At 51.6% G+C, this 13,360-nt stretch overlaps 1 protein-coding gene across 4 annotated transcripts in view; it reads left to right on the top strand.

Annotated features, from left to right (window-relative positions):
* Positions 1 to 13,360, top strand: part of TBX5 (T-box transcription factor 5) — an 85,217-nt gene that overhangs the window by 57,382 nt on the left and 14,475 nt on the right. For all 4 annotated transcript variants that reach the window (XM_057306083.1, XM_057306085.1, XM_057306084.1 and 1 more), the window contains exon 7: positions 750 to 841. In XM_057306083.1, the coding sequence (XP_057162066.1) occupies positions 750 to 841 (92 nt within the window). The remainder of the gene's footprint in view (positions 1 to 749; positions 842 to 13,360) is intronic.

Here is a 13,360-nt window from a genome sequence, read left to right on the forward strand (position 1 = left end):
CTTTCTCTAGCAAACTGAAGGGCTCAGGAGCTGATAGACCGCTATCGTGCATGTCGCAATTCTCTCTATGGGTGTTTATTTAATTTGGCGCCCTCTCCCACCTGTGCCAGCTAACTTTGTGACACTGAAACGAACAAGGCATGAGGCACAGCAGAATTCTGAAAGCAGGGGCGCCTGCGTGGCTCAGTCCTTAAGCATCTGCCTTCAGCTCGGGGCGTGATCCCGGAGTCCTGGGATCGAGCCCCGCATCAGGCTCCTCCGCTAGGAGCCTGCTTCTTCCTCTCCCACTCCCCCTGCTTGTGTTCCCTCTCTTGCTGGCTGTCTCTCTGTCAAATAAATAAATCTTAAAAAAAACAAAATTCTGAAAGCAACCACGTTTCTCCAAATGGCGATCCCCACGCTGCAGGACGAGCGACCCCACTCACCATGCCCAACTTTCCGAGGGGGAGGGGGGCGCCAAGCGCTGAGGCCTCGATTGTGTTTGAAACACAACATGCTAGGATTAAAAAACAAACCAATCCAGCTGGCGTGAGGCAGAGTATGACTCCAATTAACGGGCAAACCGAAACCAGGTTTTTTTCCCCTTTTAAAAGCGGTCTGATCTAGGGCATTTTTCAAAGCCTCCTCTCTGAATGAAGTGGTGGGTCCCACTGACGTGACTGACTTAATTTGCTTCTTTTGGTCGCCAGAGGCTGAGTTTCCAGCCATCAAGTGAAAACCGACTCTCTCGGTCTCTCTCCTTCCCGCAGATCACCCAATTAAAGATTGAGAATAATCCCTTCGCCAAAGGATTCCGGGGCAGCGATGACATGGAACTGCACAGAATGTCAAGAATGCAAAGGTAAGAAGCTGGAGTGCTGGGCTCCTTTCTCTTCACGTCCCCCCCGCCTCAACACCCCCCAGGAACCCAGAAAAGCCAGCAGCAGCCCAGCGCCTCCCTCCTTCCGCCTTCCTGCCTGCAGAGGCCCAGGCCTGTTGGCCACCGAGGAAAAGGAGAGATGGCCACCTTTAGTCCCAGCATCTGATAACCCCCACATTACTCGGTGGGACAGCCCTGGGCAGTGGTGGGGCGGGGAGGTGGGGAATGTGTCCTCTGGGGATGGGAGGGGGGCGAAGGCACCAGGGAACTTGGTGTTCTCCATCTGCCCAGGGCAACCAAAGCTCCCAACTTTCCCTTTTCTTTGCCTTCTCTCTCCTTCTCGTGAAATCAGTCCTTTCTCTCTCTCTTCCCATAAGTCACAGCCGATGAATGATTTTCTTTTTGGCAACAGCTCTTGGTAAATGAAAGGGAAGTTAATGACTCGATTTCCTGGGGGTGAAATGCAGACAAATTTGACACCACGTGGTGGTCCGGGGCACCGGGGGATTGGAAGCTGGTGATAAAAATTGCTCGGTATTTTTACATATCCTGTGGTCACAGTCGCTGATATGATGAATAGAAGGGTCTGTAGCAAGCACGCACAGTGGGAATTTGGTCTGATTTGAAAGGATTGTACGAGCATTGCCAATTTTGTCCAACATTCTCTCTACCTCTTGATATGCTTCCAAAATAACTTACCATATGGCAAGAGAATTAGAAATACATCTTGATTCCTTTGACCAAGAAAGTGTTCCCCTCCCCCCCTTTGGTGCGTTTCGTGATTCAAAATAAAATGAGGTCACGTGGGAAGCTTTCCTTTATCCTTTCTGGAAGACATGAGAAGGGTGAGTCTGGCAGGTGGACTTACCCATTCAAAGAAAGATAAGGGATCTAAGAGAGGAACGGAGAAAAGCCACCGTATTGTCGTTTTCACACTGGTTTGGAAATTCATGCCATGGAAATTGTGTTTAGTGAGTGGGCTTTCCCGATCTAATTTTGTGTGCTTTTATTTATTTTCATTTATTATTGTTTTTTAGAAGCACTTTTTTTTCTTTTTTAAGATTTTATTTATTGATTTGACAGAGAGAGAGACAGCCAGCGAGAGAGGGAACACAAGCAGGGGGAATGGGGGAGGAAGAAGCAGGCTCCCAGCAGAGGAGCCTGATGTGGGGCTCGATCCCAGAACGCAGGGATTACGCCTTGAGCTGAAGGCAGACGCTTAATGACTGAGCCACCCAGGCGCCCCTAGAAGCACTTAAAAAAAAAGAGATTTTATGTATTTGACAGAGTCGGGGCGGGGGGGAGAGCACACAAGCAGAGAGAAGCTGGCTCCCCGCAGAGCAAGAAGCCCCATGCGGCACTCGATCCCAGGACCCTGGGATCATGACCTGAGCCGAAGGCAGACGCTTAACTGACTGAGCACCCAGGCATCCCAAATTTTGCATGCTTTTAAAAAAGAAATACATTGTGACCTTTAGGGGTGCACATCTCTGCCCCACTCATCTGCTTTTCTGCATTTATAATCGGTTTTCTTCCCCATCACAGATTAATAAGATGCTTTTTGTGGCTCAAAGAACCAAGTTCTTAAATTATTATTGTTAAAAAATAGCAATTGGCTTTTTCAATGTCTGCATTTTGAAATTGGAGTTGGATTGAGTCTATGGTCCGTGGAAAAGTTGACAACAGGTATCAGGGAAAGCTGGTCGGGGCGGGGGAGGGGTCAACCTGTTTGCAGCCCTGGGCTCACAGTGCCGAGCTGGCATGGCCGCGGCGGTCATACTCCCATGCCCTTCTGACCGCTAGCTGTCACTAAGGGATTTTAGGCTTTGACAGAGTCTCACCTCCATCCTCCTGCGGGTGAGGGTCGAGGCCGTGCAGGTAGGGACTGAAGGCAAGTCATCCCCGTTCCAACCTGCAAACCAAGGGTTTTCCCTCCTTCCCACAAGGTCAAGAGCAGGTGAGATCATGGATTTGAGGTGTTAACAGTCATCAGGTCCTGTTGATTCTGCCTTCCTAACATATGTCTGAATTCAACCCCTTTCTCCTGCCAGGCTGTCCCCATATTCTTGCCTGCCACAGCCTCCTGAATTACTTAGACCGACCCTTCCAGGACCTTCTCCAGGCAGCTGCCAGAGACATCTTTGTAAAACACACCGATCAGACAAGGTTACTCCAGAGTGTAGGACACGCCCAGGCTTCCTGTTGCCCTAGTGTAAGGTCCAAACTCCTCCCCGTGGTGGGCCATGCCTTTCCCGTCTGACCGGGCCGCTGCCCTTCACCTTGTCCCCCACCAGTGTCCTCTCTCTGTCTCCATCACAGTGAAGGGGCCGCTCCCCGCCTCTATCCTTCCCACCATTTTTGGCCCTTGGAACAGCATGTCTGGTCTGCCTCGGGCTTTCTCCCCTCCTCCTCACTCAGCCACCTCCTGCCCATCACTAGGTGTCCTTGGCGCTGTCCCTTCTTCCAAGAAGCGTCCCCTGACCACAGACTGTGGATGTCTATCCCCAGCACTCCTTGCTGCTTTTCTGTGTCAGGCCCAGGCCCTGCATGTTGGAAGCTGATGGGATAGATGATAGACACGGAGGAGAGACAGGTGGGGGAGTGCAGGTGTCTGAGAACTGAAATGTCAGGACCCCGGGGACTCTCCCCGAAAGTTCTAAACACTGCCAACGGTTAGGTATTTAGGCGGATGACTCTACTTTGGTCTGAATTGGCTGTCCCGATTGTACAGACTGGCTGAGGGGTCATCTAGGTGTCCTGTTTGGGTAAGCACTTGCAGAAAAAGGCCAGAAAGCGTGTCAGGTAGTCAATAGGCACTCCGTAATTGACATGTTGGGTCAAAACCTGCAGCCTAAGAACCACGTGTGTCTTTGTGGCCATGTTAGCAGTTGCGTTGGGGAGCCAGAGGGCTGACCTAAGCACTGACTGGGCTGGGAGCGCGGACCGGGTCATCTGCCAGTCCTGTGCACGTGGCCCCTGGGAAGGAGACAGAGTAAGGCAGAGTGGCTCCAACAGAAGGCTTTGGGACTCAGACAAACCTGGGTTCCATCCTTGCTCAGCATTTACCAGCATGTGACCTTGGGCAAGTGACTTTAACCTCCTAGAGCCTCAGTATCTTCATCTGTAGAATGGGCATAAATGATAGCCTCCACTTTCCAGGGTTCTTATAAGAATTATATGAGAAAATGTCTATAGGGTGCCTGGTTCCTAGTCCATGCACAATATAAGGTATCTGATTTGGGGGAAGACTCCCCGTTACTCCCAATCTTGCCCTCGTTTGGCATTTATTTTGGGCTGTCGTCCCAACTCCCAGTGACAAGTGGGGAAGATGGCTGTCCAGCATCGGCCGTGATAACGGCCAGGCCGGAACGGCAGGCTCCCTGTTCGTCTTGTAATCCTGTTTCCTGTCCCCCACACACCCGGTGACAGCTGGCCCGCGGGGGGGAAAAAGCAGGAGGAATGACATTTCCTCTAATTCCAACAGTTGGAAGAAGGGAAGAGGGCCGGACATGGACCCGTGGTTCGCCCACATAAATAACGTCTGGATTAGCTTGGCAAATGTCTGGGCGCTCGCCCTGCTATCTCTCCGAGCCCCGCTCTCTGCCTTTGGAAAATGCAGATGGTGTCTTAGTTATTTTTCCACTGTTCATTTATGGGCTCTGGTTACAGAAACAAGAGCTGCTTATTATAAAAATGGGCGAGCTTTGGATAAAGCACAGGGAAGAAGATCAAATTATTTTAAAATCCTGTCTCTAGCTGACCGATTAGAATATGTGCCAAGGTTTTTGCAAAAGGTTAATCTGCAGCTTAAGAAAACATGTTCTCCTAAAAAGCCAGTATTTCCCAAATTGTAGGACCTCTACCCTGGTGACAGATAGGATAATTTTAGAAGGTGTACAGACACGGGCACGTCAGGGTGATTTTATAGACAGTATTGCTGGGAATGAGATTGACTTCTAAAGAAGGAAGGGGAGAGGGAGGGAGGGGGGAGAGGTAAGGCTGATTATTTAAGGGAAAATATTAATTAAATAAGAGTAGAACTGCTATAAAGGTTTCGTGAACTTGTCAAGGTGATATGCAAATGAGAGAAATTTGGAAAATACCCCTAAATGCTCATCCTAACAAGAAAGGTGGGGGAGCTTTCCTGCTGCTTAAAATGACCTAGGCCCTGGTTTTTCATGGAACATTGCTTTCTTTGACCTTTGCTTCAGTCTTTAAGATGTTTTCAGGCAAGTTGGGAACTTCCTAAGGGTCAAGGGTGCTGGGGGCCAAGGCTAGGGCCCCTGGGGGTAGGATGGGGATGAAGGGGGAGGGAAGATGGAGGAAGGAGTGGGGGAGAGGGTGGGAGCGAGGCCTTGTGGGAAGAGTGGGATTTGTGTGTGTCGGGAAGAAGGGTTTTGTGGGTTGGGTCAGGGTAGAATTGGGCAGGGATCTACAAGTCTTGGGGTCTGGAGTAGGGGTCACATTCTGAAGCTCTCCGAAAGCCCGCTGGGGTGGCACAGTGATGTGGTGGTATGGGGGAGGGAGAGTTGCTCGGAGAACATGGCTTTCTGGAGACAGAAGGGCCTGCAGGAGACAGCATCTCTTCCAGTTTTGCAGAAGGAGAAACTGAGGGCAGGAGAGTCCCTCATTTCTCTAGTGCGTGATTTGTCGATTTGCTCTTCGGGGAACGCATTTATGAAGTGCTCACGCGATGCCAGGTCTTGAGGCTGCAAAGGCGAATCAGGACCCAGAGGAGCAGGGTCCACTGGTGGAAAGCTCCAGAGTTGGGCTCCCCCGACTCCACCGAGCCTCTACTTCCTCATCTGTGAAACGGGGAGTAGTTATGGAACCCACCTCCAGGGCTGGTGCGTGGGCGGAATGAGGTAATGCGTGTGTCCTGACGACTGTTGCATCAGGTTGAGAATGACAGATTATTCTCGGGCTGCCCTGGGCCTGGCTGGGAAGCCCTGGGCCGCAAGCTAGGCCATCCTCTCTCTGTGTGTGACAGTAAACCCTGGACAGCCAAAGCTCTAGAGACCACTCACCCTGTGTGCCTCCACCGCCCGCTAAAGGGACCCAGAAGTGCAGGCGACCTCAGTCCTTCATGAGGCCCTCGGAGGCCGTCCGAGCGCCCCGAATCTCACCCAGGTGCAATCTGCTAGCCCTCGCTCGGTAATGCTTATCAGTATTACTGATGGTGAAAAGTCCAGGCATTGCTTGTCGCCACTGTATGCAAGAAGTAACAGAGAAGCACCTTTATTTTGTTCATGCTTTGTGGGTCAGGAGCTTGGAAAGGGCTCATCTGGGCCGTTCTTGCCTGCCACCAGGTGTTGGCTGGGGGGGCAGGTGGCCGAAGGCACCAGGCCGGACGTGTGGGAGGGCTCGCTGCCGTAATCCACAGTCAGTGCTGGCTTTCGGCTGGATCTCAGCGGGGCTGTCCCCTGGAGCATGTACACCAGGCCCCGGGGGAGTCAGACTCCTTCCACGGCTGCTGGCTGCCCCCGAGATCGCCAGGAGGAAGCCGCGAGACTGTTTCCCAGGCCTTGAAAAATGTAGTGTCCCTTCTGTTGCATTCTGTTGGTAGAACAGGACTTACTGAGGGGGTGCCCCGATTCCAGAGGCAGGGATCCCTCCTCTAGGCAGAAGGAGAGTCAAAGAGCGTGTCTCTGTGTTTTAACACCACCCCCACACGCGCGAAAGCACCGGGCCCGGTATCAGGCCCAGACTGATGCCGGGTTGACGTTAGGCGTTGAGACAGGTCCGTGCCCTCGGGAAGCCAAAGGCCAGGTTGACGTGCCCAGGGCTGCACAGCTGGTCAGGGTGCGGAGGCCTGGCTTGAGCTTGGTTTCTTCAGCGTGGAGAGAGTCTGGTTTTACTGCCCTCTTCCTCCAGGGTTGGGGTCTGAATCAGGGTCCCTTTTGAAAATCCAGTGAAATCCAGGGACTGTCTGAAAATCTCACAAGATATAAATAGACAAAAATTTCAAACCATTTGAAGGGATTCAGGGGTCTGGGGCCCCTAAAAGGTTAAAAGCTTTTCATTGGCACCTTCCCTCCTTCTCCAGGCCTGGCTTCCTGATTTTAAATTAATGTTCAGCTCCTTAACCTCAAATGGTCACTTTTCAAAGGGCTTAGCACTCTTGTATTCCCACGTTGCGGTGAGAGGTAATCGGAACACCCGGTTAATGAGGAGTGATTTCCAAGACAACATTCTGGAGATGGCATTAACTCCCTACTTCTTGCTGTACTTTTGGCTAGCCACACGGCTTCCCCCAGAGAAGTGTGAATTTATGGAAAACAAGACGGGGTTGTGTTTGGGAAGCCAAGCCAGCCTGAGTTGTGAGATTGAGGTTTGTCCCAAGGGGTCCCACGTTGGCTCGTGGTTGTCCGTTGAGGACACGGATGCTCAGAACAGCCCCCTATCCCCCGCCCCGACCTCTTCCCGTTCATCTGCAGCACTGTCCCCACCCTCTCCTCCCCCACCCTCTGCCCCTTCATACCTGCTCTTCAGGCCCAGTGTCTGTGGGCAAATCACTCATTCACATGGAAGCAGTGTTTCTCAGACTTTTGGCAAACATCGAAATTACCTGGGGGTGGGGGGAGCTTATTAAGAAAAGCAGATTTCTGGGTCTCATCCTTGGAGGTTCTGAGTCAGTGGCTCTAGGGAGGGCTCAGAAACTGCCCTTTGACAGGTTTTCTGATGGAGGGGACCCCCGCTTGCACCTGCATAGTCCCTTGGCTCTGCAGAACGAGCAGGGGCATCCGGGTAAATGTGTGAAACAGATCTGGAAATAGATCCCATGTGCTGGACTGTTTTATAAAAAGAACCCTTTGCTCTAAGTGCTCAACTTTGGCTGAACATGAGAAGTACCTGCAGTGCTCCCCCAATGTTTTATTATGAAAAGGGTGAGACATATTGTTTTATTATGAAAAGGGTAAGACATATAGAAAATACGGAAGAATTGTACAGTGAGCACCCACATACCCACTGCTTAGGTACTGCAGTTAATATTTTGTTATATATTTGCCCTGCCGTCCGTCCATCCATCCATCCATCCATCTGTCCATCCATCCGTCCATCCATCCATCCATCCATCCACCAATCCATCCATCCACCAATCCATCCATCCATCCATCCGTCCATCCGTCCATCCATCCGTCCGTCCGTCCATCCACCCATCCATCCATCCACCCATCCATCCAGCCATCCACCCACTTATCCATCCATTTGTCCTTCATCCACCTGTCCATCCATCCACCAGTCCATCCATCCATCCATATCCATCCATCCATCCACCTGTCCATCCATCCACCAGTCCATCCATCCACCAGTCCATCCATCCATCCATCCATCCATCCATCCATATCCACCTGTCCATCCATCCACCTGTCCATCCATCCACCAGTCCATCCATCCATCCATCCATATCCATCCATCCATCCACCTGTCCATCCATCCACCTGTCCATCCATCCACCAGTCCGTCCATCCATCCATCCATCCATCCATCCATCCATCCATCCACCTATCCATCCATCCGTCCACTGACCCATCCATCCATGTGTCTGTCCATCCACCCAGACATTCACAATCCATCCATCTATCCATTCATCTTATTTTTTTATGCATTTCATACTGAGTGGCAGACATGAGTACATTCCACTCCTCTGTACTTCTGCATGCATGTCATTAACTAAGATTCAATTTTTGCTCACGAATCTCTATTTTAGGTAAAATTACATACAGTGAACTGCACAAATCTTAAGTGCACCGTTCACTTTTTGACAAATGCACATTCCTATGAAACCCAAGCCCCTGTGGTAATATAGAACATTCCCTCACCCCAGACATTTCCCTCATGCCCCACCCCAGTTAATTCCTGCCTCCACCTCCCCACCAGAAGCAAGTCGTGTTTCAGCTTTTTTTTTTTTAAACTGTAAGTTAGTTTTGTCTGTTCAGAATTTTGTGTAAATGGATTCTTACAGTGAGTCCTTTTTTACATAAGGCTTTTTTCTCCTGGGGAGCTTTAAAAGAGCCTCGAAGGGCGCCTGGGTGGCACAGCGGTTAAGCCTCTGCCTTCGGCTCAGGGCGTGATCCCGGCGTTATGGGATCGAGCCCCACATCAGGCTCCTCCGCTATGAGCCTGCTTCTTCCTCTCCCACTCCCCCTGCTTGTGTTCCCTCTCTCGCTGGCTGTTTCTGTCTCTGTCTAATAAATAAAATCTTTAAAAAAAAATAAATAAAAGAGCCTCAAATCCGGGCTGTACCACAGAACAATGGCATCAAACTCTTGAGGTGCGAGTGGGCTTAGGAGTCAGTATTTTTTTCTTTTTCTTTCTTTTTTTTTAAAGATTTTATTTATTTGTTTATTTGAGGGAGAGAGAGAGTGAGTGAGTGGGGGGAGGAACACAAGAGGGACAAGCAGACTCCATGTTAAGCGGGGAGCCCCATGCCAGGCTCGATCCCACGACCCCGAGATCATGACCTGAGCCAAACTCAAGAGTCAGACGCCCGACTCACTGAGCCACCCAGGCACCTTGGTATTTTTTTTCTTTGCAGAAATTCTTTCTTTTTTAAAGTGAAGGATAATTAACGTACAGTGTTCTATTAGTTTCAGGGGTCCTGTAGTATGATTTAACACTTTTTTACATTGCTCAGCGCTCATCAAACTACTTCTGTGCTTAATCCCTTTTACCGATTTCACAGGATTCAGCCTTTTTTTTTTAATTCCCCAGATGCAATGCACTCTTACAGCCGAGCTTGAAACCCACTCCTGTCTCTCTAGCCGTCCCCACCCTCAGCCCTGTATCTCAGCCACCCCGTCCCAGTAATGTTCTCACTTTAGAAGCTCGTTTCCCTGGAGACCCACTCCCTCATAGATGCGTGTGCTCGTTTTTAGGGGGAGAGACAGATTTTTGTGTTAGCACGCAGGCCGCTTAGCATTCCTACAGAAGCGGTTGCTTTAGGGTGACTCCACCAAGGTCGTCATGTGAGCTAAAGGTCACTGGGAGCTGCTTGACTTCCTTCTGCATGACCTGGAAGCCCCCAGGGGGTGCTCCTCAGAACCAGGGCCTCAAGACCGTCCCCTTCAGTATGGGAGGCAGCTTGAGAAAGAGCTGTTAGTCCGGGCCTTTCCAGTTTTCTGGCTTCCAGAAAGACCCAGGCCGAACCTCGGAAAGTCCTCTCTCCACCTTCCCATCCTCCCTCCAAAATCATTAAAACAAACCAACAAGCAAAAAGCAAACGACTAAGACAACGGCAGGGTTAGACTTGTCAAAATTGCTAGTTTTAGGAGACGGAACCGAAATGTCGAGTTCCTGTCCATAGCATCACATCCTGGCTCTTGCTTTGGGGGCTCGCAACCAGGACGTGTGACGTGGGCCCTGTGACTCCCATTCTGTGCGTGAAGAGACTGAGGCAAAGGCTGGCGTCATCCGTGGTCCGTGCAACTACCCCGGGCTTCCTCCGCGATCCCTGCCTCTGTAGTGTTGCTCAAAAGCTTTTTTGGAACCATGGACTTCCTTTGAGTAAGTGATATGAGTCTGGACCTCTCCCTAGAAAAGCCAACAAGTTCTAAATATCTGCTATTTGGTGGGGGGGGGGGCGCATTTAGAGCCTTTGCAAGGTAAGAACTTCTGCTTCAGAATAGAATCCTGTGCGGTTTGTAAGCTGGTGTATATCGAGCCACGTGTCCCAAACAGACGCTAAGCCTTTCCTTGCATCGTATTCTTTCACAATCCCGAGAGGCAGGAGTCTTAGCATTCCCATTTTACAGACAGAAGACAGGCTCAGGGAAAGGTGGAACCTTCTGATTTGAGGCCAGGTACCGAAGTGAGGCACGTCCACGCAGCCTGACTTAAGAGCCCCGACTTGATACGAGCACCCTGATGGTAAATTACCTAGAGATTTAGCAAGGGAGCCCCGGGTTCTCAAACCAAAGTTGCCATATGTGAGGGGTGCTCAAGGCCGGAGAGGGAGTCATCTTGGAATTTCTTGGTGCCCCTCGCATCCTCCAGCCCTGCCGGGATCAGCGTGGGGAAAAGTGTGCGGCTTCTCTGTGCGCCCCGTTCTCACCATGCCCTTCTCCAGCTTTGCCGGCTGGTGTGAACTGAGTAATAGAACGGCCCTAAAGCACTTTGTAGGCATGGGGGAGACAGCGACGATGACTTGTCGCGAGCTCAGTCCTGCCTGCGCGTCCCCGCCGGTTAGATCAGAATAATGTCCCCCGAGCATATTAGAACGTTAATAAGTCGTGAGAGCTCTTGTGGGATTGTGGGGCCCCTTTCTGAATTTTAATCGCAGATCAGGGTGCTGGCCAGAGGAGGCATTCGCTCCGGGAGGACGGCGATCCTGCAGTGCTAGCCTTGCCTGGCGCGCTGCTCTCTCTGGACCTTTGAGAAGGGCTGCCCACACTGGAGTGAGCCCCCCCCCCCTCAGCACCCCGGTGCCCCTGCCACCTGCTCCCGTGAAAAGACCAATTCAGTTGGCCGCAGTGGAAAACGTTCTCGGGGGCGTTCGTTAGCTGGCGGCGGGCTACGGATGCAGTTTGGCCGCGGATTTCAGTGTTCCCTTGTAATGTTTTACAACCCAGACCCGGCGACAATGGCGTCATTCACTGCACTCGCTCACGTGGAACAGAACGTGAGAGGGGGCCCGAGCCGGGGAGAAGCTGGTCTGCGGGCTCCGACACCCGGGGCAGAGCCGAGGTGCTGGGAGCCTCCGGCTGGTGTCGGCGGGGACGTGGCCGGGGGCAGATAGAACAGTGCCGTTGGACAGCCGGTGTACAAAAGGTGGCTCACACAGGAGGACGGACAGATTGACCAGTAGAACCTGACATTGCCCTGTGCAGCCCGTGGCCAGCCGTTAGCACCAGGCTGCCCTTCTGTCGCCCTGTCGCCCTGTGTGCCCGGTTGGTGTGAAAGCAGCCGTTTCCTATGATCAAGTAGAAGTTCTCTGGCAAGGGCTTGGGAATAGCACTGACCTGTGGCCAGACTCGACTCTTATCTTCTTCTTAGCTGTGCAGTCTGGGGCAAGGTGCTCAACCTCTCTGAGCCTCGATGTCTTTACCTCTAAAGTGTATTGCATCCGACCGATGAAGTGGGTGTGTTGCCTGAATCAAAGGAGGGAACGCGCGTAAGGCACCAGGAGGGCGGGTGAAGCGTTAAGAGGCACCAAAGAACAAGGTTGATGAGTTGGGGGGGGACGAGGATGAGGAGCGGGCTGAAAAAAAGAGGCCTTTCTCCTGCCCCTCTTCCCAGACACACAGGGGCTTTTCAGCTTTTCCTTTACTTCCTTTGTGTCCTGGGCTCCTCACCAATGCTCTCGAGCTGCAGGGGAAGAGAGTCGGTCTTCCCACCGCGAGGACGGCCAACAGCGGGTCGTGTTGCCACGGACCGTGTTCCTTCGGTGCATCGAGGAGCCCGGTGAAAACGCCCGCAGCTTGTGTGATTGCGATGTGTTTTTCCCTTTGCCTCTGAACTCCCACGCTGATGGAGAAGGCCCTTCACCCTTGCACGCTCCCGTTTTGACACCTGTCAGATGGCCCTGGGGACGTGGATTGCAGGCACCGAGAGCCGTGTTCGTGATTGACGGTGGGGAGGAGGTTTCAAGCACCCTGGAGGAAAACAAGCTGCGAGGGACGAGTGGTTATTGGGATAATATGGCTTTCCCACTTCTGTGAGTGTTAGTAATCAAAAGCAGGATTTGGCCTTTCCAGAGAGTAATTTTGCAATTTGGCAGCGTTGGAAGGGAGAATTCCATGGAGTCCACTGATACATTCTCTTGTAAAATCCCTCAGCCAACATTTTTTTGGGGGGGGAGGAGTTGTTTTCTTTAATTAAAAAAAAATAACCATCCCCATTAAGAATATAAAAACTAAAAAGAGATTTCCCCCTTCCTGTTGGAGCTCTGGCAGCTCGGTTCTTGAACGAAGCAGACCTAAATAGATTTGCCAGTGAGATTTGACAACTTTTATAATGTTTTATTATTATTATAATTTTCCTTCTTCTTTTTCTTCTTCTTCTTTTTTTCCATTACGTAGCTGGAGCCGCAAAGAGAGGACTGTAAAGCTAACTTCATTCCTTTCAGACTTCTAGCCCCGGGGGAGATTCCGAGTGGCGTGGCTGCTCGTGATGGCTCCAGCTTTGGCTCGGAGGGGGTACACGCCACGGGAAGGCTCGGCCAGGGGACCCCTGGGTGTCGTGAGGGCTCTGTAGCCTCATGGAAACTTGGCACACACTCCATGTCCCCTGCCTGGCTACTCTGATGTGCTTTCACATGACAAACAAAGTCAGGGGCCAGGGTGGGTATCGTTGCACCCCGGAGGGGTGTGAGAAGCGGGAGAGGAATCTTGGGCCCTAAGCCCCCTGCTCCTTTAAAAGTCTATTGCGTCCTAAAAATGGAAGGAAATCACAAGGTCCTGTCTAGGTGTAGCAAGGGGACGGTTGGGTTCAAATCCTGGTTGTGTCTCTTTCTAGCTCTGTGCCCATGGGCGAGTTGCTTGGCCTCCCATAGGCTTTGGG

The sequence above is a fragment of the Ursus arctos genome, unplaced genomic scaffold (assembly GCF_023065955.2).
Source record: "Ursus arctos isolate Adak ecotype North America unplaced genomic scaffold, UrsArc2.0 scaffold_34, whole genome shotgun sequence".
Classification (NCBI taxonomy): Eukaryota; Metazoa; Chordata; class Mammalia; order Carnivora; family Ursidae; genus Ursus; species Ursus arctos.